Genomic DNA, 24734 nt, shown 5'->3' on the forward strand with positions numbered 1-24734 from the left:
CACAGGGTCATGGGCTTTTAATCGTGTAGTGTAATTTAGAATATGATACATTGTTTTTCATTTCGCTCATTGCCTTAAGTTCTTCCCCATCATGTTTCTTTCGTTCTTAATTGTATCCTACAGTTGTATATATATATACTTGAATGTATAAGCAAGGGCAGCCTAACACATTTATATATATACTTGAATGTATAAGTAAAAGGAAGCCTAACGCATTTTTATTATCCCCCAGCATCATCTCCTGGTTGAGCCAAAGCTTTCCCGCTTATATGCGGCTAAACCGCGCTACCGCCTCCCTGCTCTCCCAGTGCAAAAAACGCTTCACCTCCTCCTCGGTCACCCTCAGCAAAGATCACACTTCTCTGGAGAGCATGCAAATCAGTTTTCCTCTTGAATCCGGTTAATATTGCTTCTCAGAAAAGTCAATCAACTTCAGTCATTGTTATCAACCTGAGTCAATCGATTTTTTCCATTTTTTTCCCTTGTTGCTATTTTTTATGGAGGGTCACTCTCTCGGCACGTTCGATAATAAACAGACAGCTCCTGGACGCAACATATTTCCTGGGTGTTTGGATTGGAATAAGAATAACCTTCAGGTAGGCTCACGTCTATTAATGTTTAATGAGCTATATGTTACAAATGGTGGTCTGGATTTTACTTATGAGCATTTTTTCCTCCCAAAATGTGACAATTAGGCTGAGTTTTAAACGAAGCTTATTCACAAGACGTATTGAGAAATGTCAAAGGATGGGTAAGAGTGAAATGTAAAAAATAAAGTAAAATTTACTGTCTACATTAAAATCCTTTTAGTAATTTTGTTGATCAAGGTCGCGGTTTGGATAGCCTAATGGTCTTTTTCACATGGCTGATTCTTAGGGCAGTAGCCAATACAAATAATAGGCCCGCTAACAATAATGATGATAATAATAATGATTTAAATTTAATACTAGGCCTTTTGAAAAAGCATCAGCGTACAGCAAACAGAGCCTATGCAGACTATAAGGCCTGTGTTGCAATTTATTATTTGATTTGAATAACCCACTTATACTTTTTGTCTTTGAATTTCTTTATTAATTTTATTAGGATACATTTCAAGGTAAAACTTTCAATATGCACAAGGAGTGACATCCAAATACTTCAACCACGACAACGCTATGAATCCTTAATATTTCACGTGGCCCTAAGGAAGGCCATCGAATCTAAGACCATATTTTTAAAAATTGATTTATTCTCAATTAAGACTTTTCTCCGAATAAAATGGCCCTTGGGACGGCACCGTGTGTGTATGTGTGTTGTCATGGGTGCTGTAACCCTGGAGTGGAGATACAAAATAGACACAGGTGAATATCACAGAGGCGCAATGTCATATTCAAAAGGAGGGCGAGAGTCAGGCGACTAGCAATGTTTTATTGAAATAAAACGGTAATGTTTCTTATCATGGGAAAGTAGACAATTACGATAAAAATGTATATAAAATCATGTTCAAATCAAGTAACAAGTACATACCAAATCGTGCCAACGGTACTTTCATTCAATAGGCCTATTTCATTTTGAACTTTTGGGGGTTTTTTTGTTGGGTTTTTTTTGGGGGGTTTTTTTGGGGGGGGGTTGCTTTTTTGTTGCTTTTTTCAGGTTTGAATGATCGACTTTTAGTATCTATCTATCTATCTATCTATCTATCTATCTATCTATCTATCTATCTATCTTGATCAGTTAAAAAACGGGCTAAGTGTAAGTTTTTCCCCCTGTGGTGCGGGCTAAGTGAAAAGGAGGTAGGCTATGTGTCCAGGTGGAATGCCAATTAAGCTTCTCAAAGTGGGGAGCGGAGCTGCTGTCTTTTCTGCTGCTCGTATCGCACTGGTTCTTTGTCAGATCCCCTGTGCGAACATACTGGTTGATTTGGGATTTTCAAGGCGGCACTGAAGGACGAGCTGGTGGGAGCTGGTTTCTGCGGCGGCATACTCCGCGGGAACAGCGGGAACCTGAAGCCACACAGCTGAGCTGCAGCTCCACAGTTCCAAATTACAAGTGTCCACTTACGTGTGCGGGGGTCTCTTAAAGATGCGCAGTGCGCCTCACTATTGTTTTAATGCCAAATGCAATGGTTTTTGTGCCACGCATAATCCGCAAGCTTAATGGCCACAAAAACAATTACAACAAAAAGTAAGGAAACTAAGGAAAGCAGCCTTTGTTCAGGACACATGACATCACTTTAGATGTTTACTGGGTTGGATATCGTCAATCGATTCCGTACAGACCAAAGTGAAAAGACCTCTGTTACCTGGAGATAAGACTATAGGGTGCAGTAGACTTACAGATTAAACTTAAACTCCTAAATTCATAGAATTTGAAATCTGTATCTCCAGCCACACTGGCTAAAACACCGAAGATTTGCGTTTATTTATGTACTGCAATTTACTTCTCTCAGCCTTGCACCTTTGCCACAGTTTTTGCCACAATCCTGCAGAGGGGTTACTAAGGAGATGTGACGCAGCCATGGCGGGCAGCAGTGGGTAGGCCCACAAAAAAATGTTTGTAGGACCAAATATGCCCGACAGGATTTTCAGTTGGATGTGTTCGTCAGCAAATCGAGCTGGAGACTCAATGGAAAATCAAGACATCCCCTTATCGCCTTTCCCGGTAGGCCTGTAGTCGGTTATGCTTCTATTCTAGGTTTTTGCAAACGAGGCTAACTTTGACAGCTCGATACTTATTTAACACTGCAAACATGCCCGGATGTGACGAGTACCTTCCTAAATTTCCACAATCATGCCATCATTTTAACTTAACAAGCGGCGATACTATGTTTTCTGAATAAAGTTGCGTTAATCTTGCGAACCGTGAAGACCGCTTCGCTCAGGAAACCAGATGCGCATCTACTCAGAGCTATCCTGACTTGCGTTTTTACTTAGGCGACTCCAGTCTGAATACATTTTCGAGTTGTAGTGCAGGCGTTATTTCCAGACAGAGACGGAGGATGTGATGTTCAGCCTTTGAGGGACAGAAGCCTCCCCTCGGAGTGAGACGGTGATGAGTCAGGCAGGCCCGGGCAAGCCCAGGCCCCACGACACCTTGTGCCACCTCAGTGGGACTACATTAGTGCGATCACACCTGGATGAATGTGCGTTTGTGTTTTGAACTTTTGTCTAATATATTTTTTAACATGGGAAAAAAAAACGACCATATATTTGGACTTGCACGTTTTAGTTTTTTAAGTTAAAAGTCAGTTTTTCGGTAATTGTTTCAGTAACTGCCGCCCTACATTTTTAATTAAGAAAATAGATCTTTGTGTAACTGTCCGTGCCTGTGTGTGTTCTTTGTAGAGTGGTCTGCCCCTCGCCAGACTACCCATCCTCTAAGATGTCCCAGTCCACTGTTACTGAAGAAGGAGGCACCTTTGAACACCTGTGGAGCTCCCTGTGAGTGTCAACATCACTGAAAACTGATATACTTCCCATCATGTTTTCCAAATTATATATTAATCTGATTAAAAATGTAAGTGTATCAAGTTAATTATATGATATATCTCTCCATTATCTAAAATATTATTTTCTTACAAATTACAATTCCTAATATGTGAATAATTTTAATGCCACAATTTTATACATAATATGAAGGAAAGTGAAGTCTTTTTTCTGTATAACACAGTGAAATTATTTAATATGTTTACTAGAGCTAAAGATAAATACTTGCCTTATCTAACAGCTGATTTATTTTTTTTTCCTCTGTGTGGGCATTATTCAGCAAACGCTAAAAAGTACTGCTGTGTTTTAATACTTATTGGTTAAAAAATGACAATATTTCTTACTGCATAATGCACACAAAAAGAACAAAACTGTCACTATGAGATTTCAGATTTGATTTCTCATGTTATGATATTTTATTATTTTGGATGACAGATTATTTATGCAAGTAGGATGATATCTTTAAATTCACAAATTTGCTAAGAAAAAAGTATATTACCATAAAATTATTTCTTTTTATCAGATATTTCATTTTTATTGCGCTGAAAGAATAAAGATAAGCAAATAGTCCAAAATCTTTAAACTAAGCAGCAAGAGAAAAAGGGGGAAAACCCACATTTGCCTGCTGTCTTCCTTCTTAAGACACACAGCAGGAAATCTACAGCTGGAAGGCTCAAAAAGAAAAGAATCGGGTTGTATAATAATTGATCGCAAGGAATATAAAGGATCATATTTGGTTACAATTTAAGGAAGAAAGGATAAAAAATGATAGTACTTGGTAGAGATAAAGGGTACTTGTATTCTATGACTTACATGGATAAAAAGTCTTTTTTTTCAAACTCTTCTTTTTATATAATTCTCTCTATTAAATGATACAAAAACACACTTGTGCTATAATTACTTATTGAAATCCCACATCTCAATAATCATCTTATATGCATTGTGTGTTCACAGAGAGCCAGACAGTACCTATTTTGAGCTCCCCCCAGGCAGCCAGCCAGGTGAACAACCAGTGCCGTCTACCAGCAACCCGGGGAACCACCACAGCACTGCAGAGGTCTCCATGGATGTCTATCATATGAGAGACATGAACGAGAATGTTATGGTAGGAAAATGAGTTCATCTCACACATTGTGGTCAGACTTTGCTTTTATATAGAATCTGTTAAGTTTTTCTTGTCATTATAGGATGTGGTAGTTTATCTTGTGAGAACACACGCACACATCTAGGAATGTTTTTTTTTTGTCTACTTGTATTTTCCCTCCAGTGCTGAGGAGATTCCCTTCTGTGTTGTTTCCCTCTCCTCTGCAGCTTTTTCCCTCTCTATTTCCCTTCTGGGTGGCCTTTAGGGACTGTGAGGTGTGTGTGTGTGTGTGTGTGTGTGTGTGTGTGTGTGTGTGTGTGTGTGTGTGTGTGTGGGTGTGTGTGTGTGTGTGTGTGTGTGTGTGTGTGTGTGCGTGGAGAATGGTCATTAAATATCAAGCAACAGCCCCTTGCTGCTCCACTGCAGAACCATCTGTAGGCTGGGGTGTGTCTGTGTGTACATTACAAGCATGCACACACTGTGCAGGTGTATTCACCTGCTGGGCTTACCATCCACAGAAAAAAATGCATTTTTTTTACATTCCAATTTACAAAAAAACCCAATTGGGAAACCTAAAAAAGTGACCAAAACATAGTATAATGTACTGCAAATTCTTTAAAACTTATATATATCACAAGATGAAAGACAGACATTTTCGTTGTTTCTTGAAGAATGCAGTTATTTTTAACAAGACTCTGTAAAGTCCTGTGAATCTTTTTCTGTGACTATCAGTCTCTCACATCACTGTAGAGGAATTGTGGCCCTCTTTTCTTTACAGCCTTGCTTCAGCTCATTAAGGTTTGGAGGCATTTGTTTATGCACCAAAGCATTTACTTGGGTTGAGGTCTGGACTTGGACTGGACCATTACAACAGCCTGATTCTTTTCTTTTTTAGCCTTTCAGTTGTAGATTTCCTGCTGTGCTTGGGATCATTGTTAGATGACCAAATTTCAGCTAAGGCCTTAGCTATCAGACAGATGGCCTCACATTTGACTCTAGAATACTTTGGTATGGTTGATTCAATGACTGCAAAATAATCAGGTTCTGTTCTTGACAGCTGCTATGTTCTTCTTAGATGGGAGAGGCTTTCTCTGGGCAACCATTCCACACCTGCCATACCTGTTCGGTCCTTTTCTAATTCTACTGTTACCTAAGGTCTGCAGAATTTGAGATGTAGCTCTTTTTGGGGAATTTCTTTTAGTCTTTTATATTCTAATTTTGAGATGAATTTACACAAATGTCCACTCTTAGGAAGATTGTGGAATTGTGCTAAATGGTTTAGCGCAGAACACAGGCAAAATGTAAGCTTTTATAGAGGTGTCACACTTGCTGGTGATCCATTCATTCTTATTTAAGGATTTCAAAGAGTCCTATGAAAGCTTGCTCATTTTCAGTTTGATGTCTGCAGAATTAAAAGGTCAGGACAAGGTCACATTTCTCACTGTGCGACATACATTTTTATTCCAACAATAATTTACTTCTGGGAGACTCTAACAGCGTCAATATTATGGATTACCTTAATTATTCATAAGATGATGAAGATTGCAGGGCTTTTCCATTATTTAATTGCTCCCTTTTTTGACAATGTTTTGCTATCATCAAATTCAAAATGAGCTTAAAAATGTACAAATAGATTCAAAATACAGATAAATTAAAAAATCTGTTTCACTTATGGTGTCTTTTGAGTAAAATATTATAAATGAGCTTTAAATTATTTGAATACATTTCACATTGAATTCTGTTTACACGGTCTTCCAGCTGAGTCAACAGCAGTTTTATCAGTTAATTTATTCTCAGTTTTATCAGTTAATTTATTCTCAGTTTTCTTACAGTTTCTTTTACAGGTTTTACAAAATTTATTATAATATACACTTTCATTTTGCCTAATTGTTCACTCCAACCACTTGATCTTTCAATATGAAATCAAAAGGAACTCCCAGCTACACTCAGTGTCCCCCCCCCCCCCCCCCCCCCCCCTTCTTCTGATCTGGAGTATTGGTCAGATATAATCTTTATTTGGGCAAGTCTGGGCCTGCCAAGCTGGTTAATGAATAGTCATGAGAGAAAGAAAAGAGGTGGAGCAAGGATTTGTTGTTAGATGCAGAACAAGGAGAAGGCCCAGTAAAGTAAGGGAAACAAGTGGAGAACAGAGGCAGGACATCTTTTTTCCCTCCATCATGCCCTGCTTTAAAGCAGGTTCACCTAGAAATGGAGAACTCAGCTATTACAGTCACCCTTGAACAGAGTCTTATGAGAGACATCGTAGAAACACACTTTATTTTTTTAGAAGCTGTAAGATGCTGTTGGATGTGGTAAGTGAACGAGTGTAATTTGCTGATGTTGGGTCATATTCCTTCCTTTTTGCTTTTGGAAACTGCACACTTAGAGGAGAATATCTCATATTACTTTGTTTGAAACTTGGTGTTCGTTGTAGAGCAACTGTTTTTCAAGTCAATGGCAGTGCTCATTACTCATCATGCTGCGAAGACGCATGGATGTGTGAGATGTGCTTGAATTGGAGCTGCTCTTGAATTAAAACAATTTGATTAGTTTGGTGGAAAGATGGAGATAGTTTTATCACTACTTTGTCAAACTGGATTATTATGGAAATTCTATGATAAAGCACAAGCAGAACTCTCAAACACATCCTTATCATACCACTATATTCCAATATTAATCACTGGGTTTTAGAAATTGACCAAAACATTAACGTGATTTACTTTTTGCTTGAAAATTCTCTACAGAGAATTACAGCGTCTACAGATCACTGTGAAAATGAAATTTATATCCTATTCCTGCTCTTTGGAGATATTCCCAATAGAGGGCAACCTTCTTACACCGCACACTACTCTTTACCTCCACTTCTCCTCACCTCTGTTTAACATGGCTGGTGTCGTTTAGACATGCTTCACTTTTGATATAATACCAGACCGTTCATTTATGCAGCACAGTTATTCTTTTTGGTCATGCTGTTTCCTTAAATCAATTGGAAAATATAAATAGTTGGGATATTGTGTTGTTAAGTGCTGAAGGCTGTTTCATTGAGTAAGTGGCTCTGAAAACAGGTCATTAGGATTTAAACTGTCTCTTTATCCTCAGCCTATTATGTTTCACTCATCTTGACAGGTGAAGGTTGCTGCTGCTGCCTGAAGTAAATGTTTTAAGCCTTTAAAACTTTTCTTTGAGTGGCAGCTACCAGGATGACTGCCCATAGGGGACATCAGACGCTGCTGGGCTGGGAAGTGTAAACACTTAGACACATCGTATCGCGCAAACACATTTACTCACATAGTTGCAGTGGAGGTTTTAGCTCTGTTTCAACTTGTTATGGATTGAGTTTAGGTATTAAGACCAAGCACAACGCACCTGTGAGTGTGAGTCTCTCTTGCTCTCTCAGTGTGTGTGTGTGTGTGTCTATGTGGGGGCGTAGGCGTGGGTGTGTGTGGCGTTTTCTGTTGTTGACACATACACCTGGGCTTCTCTTGTGCCTCTAAAGCCCCTTTGATAATACCTATTAGATGGAAAATTTCAAAGGTGGTAAGCGCTAAGACACTAGAGGGATGTCAGAGTGATTTGTGTGCACTTTTCATGAGAAGACAAAAAAAGCATTCATGCTGATATTTGTCATGTTTTTTAAAAAAAAAAAAGGATATGCACGTTCATCTAAGTTGATGCTATGAATGTGCTTCTTTCTGTTGTAAGATTATACATTTAAGACATTTGATATGAATGCTGGGAATTACATTGCATGTCTATTAAGCATTAATTAATTTTCCCTCTTTATCTGTTTATCCCAGTTGTATCCTGTGTGAGGTGCTATCTCACATAAACTCACGTTAGTGTCAATGTATGGCTCCAAAGTCCCACGAATGCGTGCATCCTCATTTAACCTGCATCGTTTGCATTAAGTCTTGGACATTGACCTGTGCTTTTGCTTTCAGCTGCTGAACCATGGCATAGAAACACACGAGGTTTACGTATCCTTGTGTAACTGTATTAAATTTTGTGTCCTTGTAAGTTTCAGCGCTCAAACTTAAAGTAATAAGTAGAAGAGCCCTGGGGAACGATCGTGTGGTGAAGTGATCCAATATATTTTCAGTTTATGGGGAAAGTGAATAGAACAAAATACAATAATAAAAAAAGGAGAAGTGCAGTGGTGGGCCAGGTAAATGATCACTCAGCTTTCCCGTGTGACACATGATTCTTCAGATAAATGTCCCTGTGAATTCAGATTCATCTCAGATTCATCTTACTTCCAGTCACAGTTTATAGATTTTTCAACTAGTCCCAGTCTGACAATTTATAAGTGGTATAACTGCTTTTGTGCTAATTAAATATTACTACCCTAATCCACCTTCCCACACAACCTTAGATGAAACAGTTTGTTTAACGATATTCACTGTAATTACATGCTCATGGATGGATTTTGACTTAAGCAAGTTTCATCCTTCTTTATTAAGGCTAGCAAAGTTTTGAAAAGTCTGTGCTAATTTAATGTTGTATTGATTGTGGGGGTATGACTGAGTGGCAGGGGTATCTGACCCTTGAACGCTTGTCCTTTCATATGCTGTTCTTCTTGCCTCTCTCTCTGTCTCTGTCTCTCTCTTTCTCTCTCTCTCTCTGTCAAACCAGACAGTGTTTACTTAGTGCAGGCCTTCACAAGGTGTTTTGGAGCATGTGTGTACACGCACCCCGGCATTGCCGTCTATGTCCGGGCATGCCATAATTAGAATGTCGTACAATTTGTTGGGTTCCCATCCCTCTTTCCCTTTCTGCTTCTCTCCTCTCATCTCAGTCTATCGTTTCTCTCTCTCCTCACCAGTCCTCACCTTTCTTCCCTGTCCTGGCAGTACATGCGCCTATGTGTGAGTGAGTGAGCGTGGTATGTCCACTGATGCACACCTTGCTTGAACTCTGTGGTTAGGCTCTGGTCCAGCACTCTCTTTGGTTTGCTGTGTTTGGACGTTTGACTGACTGAAGATTTGACAAATGAGACCAAAGCAGTAGAGGATGTACTACGTGAAGAAGAAGGTAAAGGCTTTTGTTTTTGTTTGGTTTTGGAGGGTTTTTTTGGGTATGTGTGTGGAATAGAAACGGTTCAACTGGAAGCTGCCATCAGCTTCAGTTGTTTGACACGTGCACAATGCGGGCAACAGGGATGAATCCAGGAATGTGTTTTCACACTAAAGATTATTTTTGGTTTTCAGAATATTCTTTGCTGCCAACTTTTCTTGTTCTGTCTCAGTCAACTGACTATCTATTGGTTTCATGTTATTCACAGATTGTTTTAGTTTGAAGAGCAGGAGGTAGACTGTGGTGGACTGCAGCTTGTGTTTTCTAACTTTTTTTGAAATCACATGTTTTTAATACTTTTTCCTTCTACTGTAGCTTTTGAGTTTAAAAACAAAATGCAGGCCTCACACGAGACACTAGCAGAGTTCAGTACATCAAATCTTTTTTTTCATCCATCATACCGAAGAGAGAAAAGAAAATGGCAGGCAATTAGGCAGATCACTCCTGTGTTTTACAACTCTACACCTCTTATAGCCCCGAGGAAGGTACAGTGTGGACCTCACTGCAAGTGCCATTCACAGATTCACCTCTACACACCTGTTGATGTCGTTTTTATGTATAAATCATAAAATAGTTACGCATGCCCCCACACACACTGTGCATCACGCGCACTACCCACATCTCCCTTCCAAGTGTAACCCGACCTTCCTTTGAGCCTCTAAGCCCCTGTCTCTGTGACACCTCTACCTGTGTCCTCCCTCTGCCTTTTCCCCTCCCTACCTCTTCACCTCCCTCATTGCCTTTTTTCTTCATTTCTTCACAGTCCCAGTACAACTTGCTGAGCAGCAGCATGGAGAGTCTGGGGAGCCGTGCGACATCCACCAGCCCCTACAGCTCCGAAAACGCCTCTTCGTCGGCCGTGCCCACCCCCTCACCTTACTCCCAGCCCAACTCCACCTTTGAGGGCTTGTCGCCTGCCCCTGCCATCCCTTCTAACACCGATTACCCTGGGCCACATGCCTTCCAGGTGTCCTTCCAGCAGTCCAGCACAGCCAAGTCAGCCACATGGACCGTGAGTATATACACACACACACAAACACACTGTTGTGGCTATGATGTGTGCTGGTGTATGTCTATGCATGCAGGCTTCTCTTACTCTTTCTAGCTCTCTGTCTTACTAAGTAACTCCCTTGAACACACATAAACATGCACACAAAGACACTCGTTCACATGGACACTCACTCAAGTCAGTACATGTGCAGGCGTGCTATGTGTAAGCGAAAGTAGCGCACGACTCAGTGATTCATCTTGTCCTGTACTCACCTTTTATGAGTCTGTTCTGTGTTAGTCTTTTGGAAGACTTTGTTTGGTTTCTTTAAGTAGTTCGAGTGAGAAATAAAAATATCATATCATATGAGTTTATGTAATTTAGAGGTTATTTTGATTAATATATTTTGGTGTACTGTCTTTGAGTATATTAGAAATTGCTGCCTCATGTGTTGTTTCACTTTATCAGTGCAATAATCCATTTTAATGATAATGTAATTACACAAATAGTATTTTAAGGTTGCTTGATTATGGCAAAAATCATCGTCATGTTTTGGTTTTTTTTGGTCAATATCAATAGGTCTTTATTTATAGCCAATGCCTGAACACATTGTAGCACAACTTCAAAAATGTAGACATTGTGTTATTTTCTTAGCTGACTGTAACTGCGTGTAGACTGATTTCTACTTGATTGAACTGGGATAAAAATTCACATTGGATGTGATGTTTGCCTCTTCTACTCCTCTAGAATGAGCTACATTAACAACTTTCAGCTGGAATTCAAACTTTTGAGGTAGTATTTTAAAAAATAATTTAAAAAAAATCAGAGGAATATGAGTATTGGAAATTTACACACCAATTATCAATTCTAATGAACGCAATGCACACAACTACTTTGTGATGTGATTGCGGTGAGGGGTAGGTGAAATAGAGGCTGTGTGTGTTGTTATGACCTGATGAGAAGTCTGTTCTCCTCAAAAAGTGTCACCTCCAACTGTCTCACAGTTGACCTCCCAGAAACAAGTGAAAGATAAAGCACACTTCCTTCTGTGTGTGTGTGTGTGTGTGTGTGTGTGTGTGTGTGTGTGTGTGTGTGTGTGTGTGTGTGTGTGTGTGTGTGCATTGAGGCCTGTGAATGTGTCTGTGTGATAGATTGAGATCCTCTGCGTATGTGTTTGCTAAAGTTAATCATGCATGGTGAGCTTCTTCATTCAGCCCTCAGTGATGTAAGAAGATCCTCCTCTGGACATTGGAACTGTGGTCTTTGACCTGTTGCTTTTCTTTCTCTGTCTCTTTCTTCCTCCGGTCTTAGCACACACTCATGGCTGTCACCTCTGGCGCCTAAAGTTCCCCCTCTTCTCTCCTCTGCTCTTCTCTCCTGCCCTTGAGTATACCTGTCATCTCCTTTGTCTAACTTCTATTCTCATCCATTTCATTAAATCTTCTGCCAAAACACATCCACAGAAACCAGAGAAAGCATGCACAAAAATATTAGTTTGACCTGATGACTTACTGCCATGAAATGATCCGAAAACTTGTTGTGACCTGTTTGGTTTAATGTGATACTTACTATTTACCCTGCCTTTTTCTACCTACGGTGCCATTTTAAAGTTCAGAATGCATCTTTTGACTTCATTCAGAAAGTACATAACATCCGAAAAAGAACTCTAACAATACCGTTTAGCTTTTAATTAAAAAATCAATAAAAGCCTGCCAACAGACCTCTTGTTTTTACAGCAAAACTCTTAATAGTTTTTGAAAACTGTATTTTGCTACAATTTTAACAGAACAGAAGAGAAATATATTTTTTAAACTGCCTAACAATTTAAGTTATAGCGTCTTGCGTGCGTGTGTGTGTGTGTGTGTCTCTCTGCGCTATAAGAGGAGAAACAAAGGAGTGTTTGACTGGCACACGACTTAAGATACAAATGATGAGGCAGCAGAAAAGGATTGTGAGGAAACCTGTGATTATTCAGATGCCTCTGCTGCCATTAAACAGGAGGGATTAGAACAAAAAGAGAGACTAGGTGATTGCTCATAGCTTTGGTGGAGTTTACTGTAATGCTTTGTTTTATCTTGAATGCCTGATTATAAGACCGGCAAATTATAAGTGTTATTATATAGCTATGGAAAAAAGAAAATGTTTAATCTGTGAAATGACGGAGTATGATAATATATGATTTTCTACTGTATAAAGCATTGATTTCTTTAAAGGAAGTGTTACAGATAGTTAAAAAAGAAGTTCACCACATGTAATACCTACAGAATATGCAGCCGTTTGAGGTAAAACATCCTGGAATATAGACATAAACTCTTTCCCAATAAAATGACAACATATTTACATTTTACTGAAAGTGAAGTAAATAATTTTACTGAAAGTGAAGTAAATAAAACAATAATCAGAAAGAAAAGGCATTCCAGTCAAGCCTCTCAGGATGACTACATTTCTACTAATGGTAGGGGATTACCCAAAAGATTGCATGAGGATTTATGTGTGTCTGAAATGTGGATGCAAATATGGGTGTGCGTATTTATGCGAAATTCAGTAAAAGACCCAAGTTTGAACTTGTTTGGAAAAAAGGGATGACTATAAGACTGAGTCACCTTGTCTGAATGTAGAAAACAGGAGTTTCATGTGTATTCCTTGTGGCCTCAGGCAATGTGGAATACCAAATGGCGTAGGGGCATATTCAATACGAGCAGCTTCCTAGCTGCCCTTCTTCATGCCCCTCTGCCTTTTCCTCTCAAGGGAAGATATCTACTTATTCCATTGAGCATTTTTCATTAAATCCCTTCGTCTCACATTCCACGTTATCAGTTTAATCAGAATTGCTGCCATTATTTTTCATAGTAGGGATTATCTGATTACTGGGGGTTTCTCCTTAATACTGTAAGGTCTTTGCCTCGAAGTGACTATCGTTGTGACTTGGCACAGAATAAATAAACTTGACTTGACATCATTAGTGACTGACAAAGCATTCGGTTGTGGTATATAGAACTTGTCATTAGATTAGTCCAACTCTGGTACCTTTCAAAGGAAAAGAGACGAGAAGTCAGGTGAACACAGAGGAGGAGACACAATCCTGGTTTTCTCATCTATCAAAGTATTTCCACATAGAGTTAGTCCATCCAAACCCATGTTAAGCTGCTCTGGCAATCAACCCCCCCACCCCCACCCACGTCTAGTCAAGACAGCATCCATTAGTGATAATAGCTCTGAAACTCTGCCACTCTCCTGCCCCTTGAAGATGATTCTTCTGCTTGGATGCAGGCAAGCATCACCATGGCTAGAAATAAGATCTAACACCTTAGTATTGTCATATAATAAGACCCCTTTCCATACAATCAGACTTTAGTTTGTGTGTAAGTGTATATGCACATGCATGAGTGTTTGTGTGTCTGTCTGTGTGTGTACAGTATGTGGCAGTAGTAGGAAGGGGTGTGATACACTCAGGATGCAGGCTCGAGCATGCACTACACAGCGGCTTGTCAGAAGCTGCTCTTCCCAGCTATTAGCCTCTCTCCGTTAGGACACACGTCCCAACATGTTCTGCACAATGCATCCCTCCCTTCCTTTCCTGATGCATCATCCAAAGCCACATCACCATTGGTTTTCCTGCCAAGCATCAAATGTGGGAAACCAGAGTTGATGAGAAAGAGAATTCACACATTTGGGACGCATGATATTTCACAGGGGAAATAAATGTGCTCCTAGTTGGAGGACTGATCGTTTTGTGCTGTAAAACAAGTGCTTTTGTAGTATACAGTGTTTAAAGAAATCAGCCTAATCAGCTAATATCTTAACTAATTTCACTATAGAACAGGGGCTCTTGTTGATGTTCTGGACTTTGAATTGATAACAGCTAAGCGCCACAGAGAAAGCTAATATTTTAAGCATTAGGTCATGCTGTGTGTCCCATAATACTCTGTGAAACACAGTGTTTATGTTAATACTCTAAAGGAGTTAACCGTAAGACTCCATGTAGCTACTTGAAAATCACTAAAGTCGAATGGCTTTATCTTATTTATGTTTTATTTATTTAAATGTTTTTTTAATAGGCTCTTATGGTTCCCTCATAGCCTAAGCTTTACTTTTTGGATTAGACAAAAAAGATTACTATATTGTAAGATTATAATTCATTATGGTTCATTAGATCTTTTAACATGGGTGACTTTTAGGTTTCCTATACTAATTTACTTCCAATACACGATGATTACAGTGTATGAAAAGTCAGCTTATATGGTACTGTATATCAGCTCACTGTGTCTGTGTGTGTATGAATGTACATAAATAAATCTGATATTTGTTACGAAAATTTACAGCGGGCAAGCTGCTGCCTGTGAGTATGGATGACAGTTTGGCAATTAACACCTCTTCTCAAGGAACCTGTCAGGGCCTGTCTCCATTGGTCCACCGTGTAGAAGCAAAGATGAATAGATGAATGGATGGATGGATGAATAGATGGATGGACAGATGGCAATAAAATTCCTGTCCCTACCATTATGGCATAATTTTCTAAACTTGATCAGACAAGAGTCTTTTGGTGTGGATTTATGTATGTTTCTGACCAAGACAAACATGTGAGCTTCTAATACAGATCTAATACACTTTTACTGCAGTAAATCACAAACTCTCAAAATGACACACTGACCAAAGGAAATACAACATGTACATTAAAACAATGTTTTGGCAGTGGCTAAAAGCACTGTTCGCAAAACTTGTCCATCTGAAAGTCAGAAAGAATATTATAAGAGTTAACAATTTATCACAAAAGCAGTCGATCAAAAAACAGTTTTCACTAAATTGGTGAAGCTTTTACTTAATTTTCAAGTTACCTAAAAGTTTCATTTAGGAAACTTTAAATGAAAAAAAATGAGACCACTATTTATCCGAACAACTTTAAACACAACACTACACTTCTTTTGATTTCCAGCAGGATACGTGCCAAATTTCTCCTTTTCTTGCAAGAAAAGCATAAACAGACAGACGTGTATAAAAAGAGATTGCTTCGTTCCGTTTTTAAATTAATAAATTGTATTCTTACAATTTATTCTTTTACCCCTCTGTCCATTCTTAATTTCCTTTTCTCAGTCACCAAAATTTTTTTTTATTCCAACTCAGTGACAAAGCAACTAATCCAAGTTTGGCATATTTGTTCTCCTTCTCTTCCTCTTCCTCTCTACTCTCTGTGCCTTTTTTGTGTTTTGAAACAAAGCCCAACTTGTCCATCACTCATCTTTTCCTGCATCAGATACTGCAGTTCTTTTAATAGCACTGCACTTCTGACACCAATACAGCTACATTTACACACAAAGAAATATGTCTGTGTGTGTAAAAATGAAATTTAAAAAAGTAATAAAGGGCAAAAAATAAACAAAAAAGAAGGGAAAAGGAATAGTGTGGTCGTGATAGCCGCTGTCTATCAGTTACAACTGAACCAACTCACAAACACGTTCATGTGGCCTTTCCTTTTTATTGTTGGCCTCTGTAATGCAGAGATACGTGAATCCTGAGAGTCAGATAACATGAGAATGAAATTCTTCACTTTTGTCTAATAAATTTCTTTCTTTACTATCACAAATAATTCTTGTTTGTTTGTTTTTAGAATTGCCAACACACTGTCCTATACTTATCATGTAACCTGCCGTGTTCCATGAGTCTCTCTCTATTATTTCTTCTCTCTGTGTTTCTATTTCTTTTTGCTTTCTATAATCTAGAAAATGCAAAGAGACAACTTCACGTGGACTCTTTGTTTTTTTCTTATGCAGCAACACAAATGTTGACCTGCGAGTGCTGTAGTTCTCCCATACGGTACGCATTTGCATTTTAAGCTCACTTTAGCAAGTCTACACAGGAAAGAACAGACTTTCTATTTTTTTTCCTGGAAGGTCGTAGTTTGATCACAACAGGAGAGATTTTTAAGATTTTGTGATTGTGTTGGGGCATGTTTAGGCCATTTCATTCCTTGTGATGTCTTTGGGTGCATGTGTAATGGCATTTCCACATGCACATTCATGCGAAAGCGCATGTATGTGCATGTGGAAATACTTGTAAACTGAGGAATTAGTGAAGACTGGTTGTGCACAGATCAGCATATTTTTATTTCACTTTAACTAGATGACTGCTACGCTTCCTGTAAGAAACTGTATTTTTCATACTATTGTCCAGAGAGAAGGTGTACAGTTACGCTTTTTCTCTATCACTTGCAGTATCTCACATTACTACCCACAAACTAAGTCTTCTGGGTAATTATCATGTATTCATGCTACACAACATTTACCTTTATAACACAAATGAAAATTTATTGCTGACTGGCTGATGTGTTTCTCTCTTCCATTCATACTCCTCTGCTCTTTATTTGACAACATTTGCTCTCATTCATGGTTTTATGTGGTAATTATAGTGTGCTGCTTTTACACCAAACTTTTTTATTATCATATTACGCAGCTCTTTATCTGTCCACCTTGTCTTCTGTCTCTTAGAGACTTATTTTTTTGTCTGCTGATAGGTGACTTAATTGTAGGTTATTTAATTTTGAGACAACAGTCCCACCTCCTGAAAGATTATTTTTGTAATTATGTCACTAGTAGTGTAATGTGTTCTCTTATTACGTTTATATATAACTATTCTTGAGAGCATGAGACGAAAGTCACTGGAGCAAGACTGCAACGCCTCATCGGCCATGACCTTTTGATTGATTTGTTTTTGCTTTTTTCACAAGCACATTAAATTCCCATTTATAAGTTCAGACCACTGATTTGAAACTTGACCGCGTGTGTTCTTTCTCTACCCAGTACTCTCCCTTGCTGAAGAAGCTCTACTGTCAGATTGCCAAAACCTGTCCAATCCAGATCAAGCTATCCTCCTCTCCTCCGCATGGCAGCATCATCAGAGCCATGCCCATCTATAAGAAGGCGGAGCACGTGACTGAAGTGGTCAAACGATGCCCCAACCACGAACTAGGACGAGACTTCAATGATGGTACAATCTGCTAATCTCTTCTTTTGAACATAAGTAATTATGCTGACATATTTTATACTTTTTATATGTCTCATTAGTGTTTGGCTAATTCTTGCTTGCATGGGGGACTGCAGAATGAGCATGTAAAATGCAAGTAACAGGGAGCAGCAGAACATTAAATGCAGTTCACTTAACAACCACAAGCATCATTAAGAACAACAGTTTTCTGGACATTATACTACACAATAAACTGTACCTCGTATCTGCCAAGTTTAAATAAACCAACTCTCTCTCATGTTTATCTCCTCAGGTCAAGCAGCTCCGGCCAGTCACCTGATCAGAGTGGAGGGAAATAACCTCTCCCAGTATGTGGATGATCCTGTTACTGGCAGGCAGAGTGTCATCGTCCCGTATGAGGCTCCACAGGTTGGTGGTAGTGTACTTGACCTGCAGCGGGTCATAACAGCAGAGATATACATATGCATTGTATCAAGTATTTAAAGATACACAGAAAAAGCCTCTGATAAAATTTAGTTGTTTGTAAAATGGGCATTTTGCAGATATTTCTTTTGTTTTTGGACATTAAGCCAAGAGAAAAGACGAGACATATGATGAACACGTCAAAGAAACAGTCAGCTACAGTTAAGAATTTTAATACGAGGCTCATCTATAAATAAAGATGCCAGACATGTCCACGCAAGCACAAGACTCATCATGTCTGTCATGAAAAAGTTAATATAAAGTACATTTGTCTCTCATCACATCAACGTGCGCTACAACACCTCCCTCTGGTGGTGAATTGGTGTTTTTGAAAAAAAATTACTTGAGCGATGAAAAGAAATGAGCTTTCTTAAATACCGAGACCTAAAATGGTGTACAGTTACAGTTACACTTCTCACCATTATATTATGGTGATATAAGTACTTATACACTAATGGAAGCAAAGTAAAATCTAAAACCTTGTTGCTCTGTGTTACAGGTAGGGACTGAGTTTACCACCATCCTATATAATTTTATGTGCAACAGCAGCTGTGTGGGCGGCATGAACAGGAGACCTATCCTCATTATCATCACTTTGGAAACCAGGGAGTAAGGCAACAATTCATATTTCATACACAAACAGAGATATTTGGTTTGACATTTCATCACTTTTTTAAAACATGCTGCAATTAGTACATTTTCTTCTTCTATATAATCTCTGCAGCGGTCAAGTGTTGGGCAGAAGGTCATTTGAAGGTCGGATATGTGCATGTCCGGGCAGAGACCGCAAAGCTGATGAGGACCACTTCAGGGAACAGCAGGCCCTGAATGAGAGTGTGGCCAAAAATGGAAGTGCTAACAAGCGCAGTGAGTTGAAATAAGACTTCATGGGGAAAAAGTTTGTTTTAAATTATAACAGTTAAAGATACAATCATTTTAGCTTTTAAAGTTTCATTCACTTGTGTTTTCCTAATTTAGTTTTCAAATATATAAACAGTCTAGCCCAGAGGAGCATGGTGAATGTCCAAGATCTAAATTTGGACAATAAGTAGTCTCCATAAAGATCAACACACTAACAGCTGAAATCCCAGATATTAAATCTTTTACACCCAATTGAATTGATACTATACTTTGCCATATAATTTCATAACTATTCTTATTTGTAGAATCATATTCTAACTGGTGTACATTCTTATGTGTATTATTGTAGTTTCAGGTCTAAAGCGTGCTACAGTTTCATGTAATGGAAGACTGTAAAATTTTATATTGTGTATTGTGGTTCTAAAAAACCCAACTAGGAACAAGGACTTGAAATTAGCAATATTCATACCCCTCTGTATAAATGAAATTAGCAATAATTATGTGCAGCACATCAGCTTCATGTGAAACGGCATCATTGTTGTTGTACATCATGCTTGGTTGTTTGCTGTCTAAAACAGTGGTATAAATCTGCTTAATTATGCTTCTGTTTCTCTTATCTGCAGATTTTAAACAGAGTCCAACAAACATTCCCAGTCCAAACATTAACATGAGGAAGAGGCGGCATGGAGAAGAGGAGGTTTACTATATTCCTGTAAGAGCTTTCACACGTGTATAATAAGAAAATTTAGATTCATCTATTAGCTTTCTAACTGTCAGACTCACAGTTTGTGAGTTTTTTGCTAATTTATTAAATTGTTGGAACAAAAGCACTATTTTTATTGGATGGACTGATTCAGCAGTCATTGATGGCTTAGGATAACGGTTGTGTCATGTTTGTGTGTAGGTTCGTGGTCGTGAGAACTTTGAGTTGCTGATGAAGATTAAAGACAGCTTGGAGCTGGTGGAGCTCGTGCCACAGCAGCTGGTGGACTCCTACAGACAACAAGCACAGCAGCAGCTGCTGCAGAGACCGTGAGTCACTTCAATGCACACACACTCATTTGGCTCTACATATAAAAGTTGTGTTTTTTATTTTATTAGGAACGTGCATCGGATTTGCCCGTTTTGCTGTTGTTCCTGCATGACCATAATATTGTCATTCCAGGTTTAATGTTGCAACTGAGCAACACTCAATAAAAGTAATGTATTACACACTACTTGTTACTTTTTCTTTAAAGTAATGCAGTGCATTACTTAATTACGTCATTCAGCCAAATTTAGGCTACTGATTGTGGTTTGGTTGTGACATTGTTATGATGATGTAGGAACAACATCAACACAGTGCAAAATTCCAAATGCACATTGAGTCTTCTGTATTTCATCAAATTGTAAAGTGTCTGTCATGCTCAGTAACACTGAGACAAACTCTTTCTCTAATCTCTGCAACATTCGTCTTTTTCCGTTAGGAGCCACGTGGCATCACCCTCCTCCTATTCTCCACTGTCCAACATGAACAAGCTGCATTCCCACGGAGGCCTCAGCAAGCCACCCTCAGTCAACCAGCTCGCAGGACAGCAGCCCCAGCAACACCACACTGCCCCCTCTTCCATGGCTCATATGGGTGATTATCTATGTGTGTGATTTCGTTTCAAGACATTACTTCCAAAACTGTTACAGTACTTTATCCAAGGTTGCTGCTGTTAGTTTTATTGATCACCCGTCCCTTTCCTACAGATCCAAACATGCTCAACAGCAACCACATGCAGGCAAATGGAGAAATGAACGGTGGCCACAACAGTCAGAATATAGTGTCTGCTTCTCACTGCAGCCCGCCCCCTCCGTATAACCCTGACCCCAGCCTTGTCAGGTACCTCACCCTCCAATGACACTCCTCCTTTACTCACCTGTAAAAAATAAATAAATAAAAAAAAAGGCCTCTTGACAATCAGATGCACTTGTCTGGTTAAATGTAAACTAGTGGCATAAGAATACTTTACTTTACTTGGCCATGTTTACATAGTATTATGTCAAACAGTGTTTTGGAAACGTTCTATTTTGCCACAAAATGTGACAAGATTGAGCTGTTTTTTTGTTTTGTTTTGTTTTTTTTAAACATAATGTTGTGGCTGTTTTGTAAAAGCTTGCAATAACAATACAGATCTGTAAACACCCTTTGAGAGTGCCATAGTGAAAGCCCACTGAAGACTTGGTAACATGGAAAAAATGTGTATACATGGCACAGTTAAAGTGGAAAAGAACGATAAGTAGAAAGGTCAAGTCAGTAATATTTAAAATAAAAGTGAAAAGAACATTTTTTGTTTTGGGGGTTGTTGTTTTTTTCAGTTTTAGCCCCTTTAATATTAAAATGTTCCTGTTCCGTGCAGAAAAAAATGAAAACCAGAACACAGCAAAAAAAAAAAAAAAGAAAGAAAAAGAAAAAGAAAAAAAAAGAAAAAGAAAAAGAAAAAAAAAGAAAAACACCAATGCTTTCAGCTGGCTGGATTTATTATTTCAGGTTTCTGCTAGATGCATATAAGTGTTTAAATCACATGTTTATCAGCTCTCATTAAATAATACAGCATAACCTCTCAAGACTTGTAAAACCTCTGCTATGGATTTGTTACCTGCACTTGAAAAGCAGAAACTGTGTGTCTTACCTAGTTCTAAATTCCTTCACACTGACACTGTGTAAACAGCCATTCTTTGCAATGCAATGCAATGCAGCAGATTTTTTTCTTCAAAAGAAATGTTTAATTTCTATTTAATTTTAAACTATATTTTTTCTTTTTTCTTTTTAATTAATTTTACTTTTGTAAGCTATTTTATCCATTTTGCAGTCATATGACTTGCTCTTGCAATTTTAGCATTTTTGATACAGCAGGATTTGTCGTTTTGTTTTTGCAGACTATTATGTTAATTAAACCGTTAAATTGTACAGCTAGCTTCTTTTTCCAGTTACTTTGTATGTTACCAAAACGTTAACATTCATGTATTTATAATAAAGCTTCTTCATCAAAGCAATAATGGCCTTATGAATCATTAATATTGTATAAATGTATGTTTATGGTTTTAATTTCACTACAGTTCTTCAGATGTATAGTTTCTGTATCCTTTAGTTTAGATCTGTGCCCTAAATCTCCCTCTTATTTTACTTAGAATAAGCTATAGGGACTTGTCCCCCTATAGATATTACTACAGTAAATCCAGAAAATACTTGTTTTTCTCTTTCAGCTTTTCTCAGGAGTAATGTTTTTGTTTAAGTCCCAGTTTTAGGTTGTATCTCTGGTCTAAGCAGGCCTTCTTTTCTCCCCATACAGCTTTCTCACCAGTCTGGGCTGTCAGAACTTCATTGAGTACTTCACTTCCCAAGGCCTCCAGTCTATCTACCATCTCCAAACTCTCACCATGGAGGTAACCAGTTTGTTCCTGCACATACAATCTACAAGCAGTAGAAATAATAGACATAATAAGAAATGCTACATGTAATTATTAAAACAAATAAAAGAAAGAGAAGAAAAGGTAAAAATGGCAATAAAAAAAAAAACTGCAATAAGAGACACAAAACAGAAAAGTAAAGCAACAAGGTACAAACAAATCCCAGATAATTACTGACCACTAGTGATGATGCAAAGAATTACCTTATTAAGCAGGCTTAATACTTCCTGACTTCCTTTTGCATTTTCAAGCAAACACGTAAAGACACACTCTTATTGCTTTGTGTTTGCTTTTTTGCTACACTCTTGAACTCCTCCAATGTCTGTGTGCCCTCACTAGGATTTGGGTGCGCTAAAGATACCAGAACAGTCCCGCCTCATCATCTGGCGAGGTCTGCAGGACATGAAACAAGGCGCTCCCCTGCAGCTGCCTGCTTCTTCTCATCATCATGACTATCATGGGCAGCAGCTACTTCGCTCTAGCAGCAACATGACTGCCTCCGCAATGGCGGCCATTGGGGCTGCAGGTGGGGAACTGCAACGCCAGCGGGTCATGGAAGCTGTGCACTTTCGCGTCCGCCACACCATCACTATCCCCAACAGGTCCAGCGTTGTTGGGACATCAGGCATGACGGCTGCTGATGAGTGGGCTGACTTTGGTTTTGACATGCCTGACTGCAAGGTGTCACGGAGCAAGCACTCCATCAAGGAGGAATTCATGGAAAGTGACATTCACTGAGACTGAATAAAATCTTGGATCTTCTTTCCCAGAAGTTATTGTCAGCATCAGCTTACTGCAGTGTAACTACGTGACTAGGGTTGTTAAATATGTGTTTAGCTGCTCTTGTCATATTTTGATGATCAATTTTGATTCTGAGATATTTTCAGTGTGCTCATGCACTTTCATGTGCAGCCAGAAGTTTGTGCTTGAACTGTTGTTCCATCTAATATTTGAAGATAACATAACAAAGTTTACGTCTTCAGTCTTCAAAGCAAAATGCATTGTAACAATATAATTGTCAAAGCAATGCTGAACACACATGATCTGGACTTTGCTTTTTGGAACGCTGATAAGTGCAAAAGCAATTTTTTTGGGGGTGCACTGTGCAATAAGTAATAACACATTTTTCTTTTACAGCATATGTGACATTGTTCACAGTAACATAAATGTCAAAAGAGGTAAATCACCACTGCATTTTATGTTTAGATGCCAAAAATAGGTTCTCATCTGACTTTTTTTTTCTTTAAGTTGTCCTTCACTTGTACAAATGTATATACTTTATCATGTAAATGTTTTGGAGTAGATGTTGTTGGAAATAATAGAGTCAACATGATGTATCTGCTGTTTGAACCAAATGACTAGAACTGGGTAAATCGAATCCATAACTATGGGAACACAATTGTGTATTTTCAGTGGGTATGATAACGTGATGACCGTAATGTGGTTCGGTGTGGTGGTATCGTTTATGTGCAAAAAAAAAAAAAAAAAAAAAGTGCTTTAGTGTTAGTAGTTGTACGCTGACACTTATTGTTAAAAATTAGGTATTGCCTAATACTTTTATTACGTTCTAGAAAATATGCCGCTCATTATTTTATAGTAACACACTGCAACACAGATAGGAGACAATCAAACAAACAAAAAAAGCATACTCAGTATTATATCTTAATACCAGGGATTTGATTAGATTTGTGAATGGATATTGTGCTATCCCTGTACATCAAGAAAACTAGATAATGAGCAGCATTTTTGTCCTTGTATTTGTATTTTGAAAACCTTGCAGGGCAAGGTACTCATAAATTCATTATAGCCTACTCTGTAGCTAATCTTCATGGCACTTGTTTGTAGGTATTTAATAACATTCCACTTTAATTTCTGGATTGCCATCATGAAGCTGAATGGTTCTCTTATTGTGTTATATTTGCTTGACCTTTACTTGTACCAGGGCGAAGGGTTTTGTCTCCCTTTCTAAGGCCCATTCTTGGAAAGACAATTTTCGTCGTTTTTCATCTCATTATTACAAATGGTCAGAGAGAGAGCACTTTAATGCGATTAAATCATTTAGGTGTTTCAGTATTAACACCACAGTGTAAATAAAAGAATTTCTCCGTTTCTTGTTCTGTTTTTTTTTTTTTTTTCAAAAGAAAAAAAATTGTTTACTGGTGTGTTTTTATTCATGAGCGTTCATTCGTTTCTGCTGTTGTTAAAATCACGAATTAAATTGGTTAAAACGTCTGCCTCTGCGGTCTCTTTTTTCAAAGTGACAAGGTTTTCAACCCAGTGGTCGGAAATAGTACTGAATGTTTAAGGAAACAGGCCAACCAGAGGAAACATTCTGATGCTGCGCTGACTTTTTATTATTTGAACCGAGAAATCGGTTCGTTTGTGATCG

At 38.4% G+C, this 24734-nt stretch overlaps 1 protein-coding gene across 4 annotated transcripts; it reads left to right on the forward strand.

Annotated features, from left to right (window-relative positions):
- The first annotated feature begins 1406 nt into the window (after nucleotides 1–1406).
- On the forward strand, nucleotides 1407–24564 carry tp73 (tumor protein p73). 4 transcript variants are annotated; one of them, XM_086276953.1, is made up of 14 exons: nucleotides 1407–1422; nucleotides 3324–3419; nucleotides 4419–4569; nucleotides 10385–10633; nucleotides 17404–17590; nucleotides 17880–17995; nucleotides 18549–18658; nucleotides 18774–18916; nucleotides 19534–19622; nucleotides 19815–19942; nucleotides 20377–20543; nucleotides 20645–20777; nucleotides 22228–22321; nucleotides 22685–24564. In XM_086276953.1, the coding sequence occupies exons 2-14, from the start codon at nucleotides 3361–3363 to the stop codon at nucleotides 23081–23083; spliced, it is 2025 nt and encodes a 674-aa protein (XP_086133079.1). In that variant the 5' UTR covers nucleotides 1407–1422; nucleotides 3324–3360; the 3' UTR covers nucleotides 23084–24564. The 4 variants fall into 4 exon arrangements, with proteins under 4 accessions (XP_086133079.1, XP_086133080.1, XP_086133081.1 ...); XM_086276954.1 differs by having other exon boundaries at nucleotides 20377–20531; XM_086276955.1 differs by lacking the exons at nucleotides 1407–1422; nucleotides 3324–3419; nucleotides 4419–4569 and adding an exon at nucleotides 9321–9579.
- The last annotated feature ends 170 nt before the right edge of the window (nucleotides 24565–24734 follow it).

This window comes from Aulonocara sp. 'chitande type north' Nkhata Bay, linkage group LG20 (genome assembly GCF_057382095.1).
Source record: "Aulonocara sp. 'chitande type north' Nkhata Bay isolate Kocher_YH1m ecotype deep benthic linkage group LG20, A_spYH_male_GT1.1, whole genome shotgun sequence".
Taxonomy (NCBI): domain Eukaryota; kingdom Metazoa; phylum Chordata; class Actinopteri; order Cichliformes; family Cichlidae; genus Aulonocara; species Aulonocara sp. 'chitande type north' Nkhata Bay.

Excerpts from the sequence above, each read along its gene's own strand:
- tp73 (XM_086276953.1), top strand. The coding sequence starts at position 3,361 with ATGTCCCAGTCCACTGTTACTGAAGAAGGAGGCACCTTTGAACACCTG. Across the intron at positions 17,996-18,548 it reads TCCCGTATGAGGCTCCACAG|GTAGGGACTGAGTTTACCAC; the intron begins GTTGGTGGTAGT and ends TCTGTGTTACAG. Across the intron at positions 18,917-19,533 it reads TGGAAGTGCTAACAAGCGCA|ATTTTAAACAGAGTCCAACA; the intron begins GTGAGTTGAAAT and ends TCTTATCTGCAG.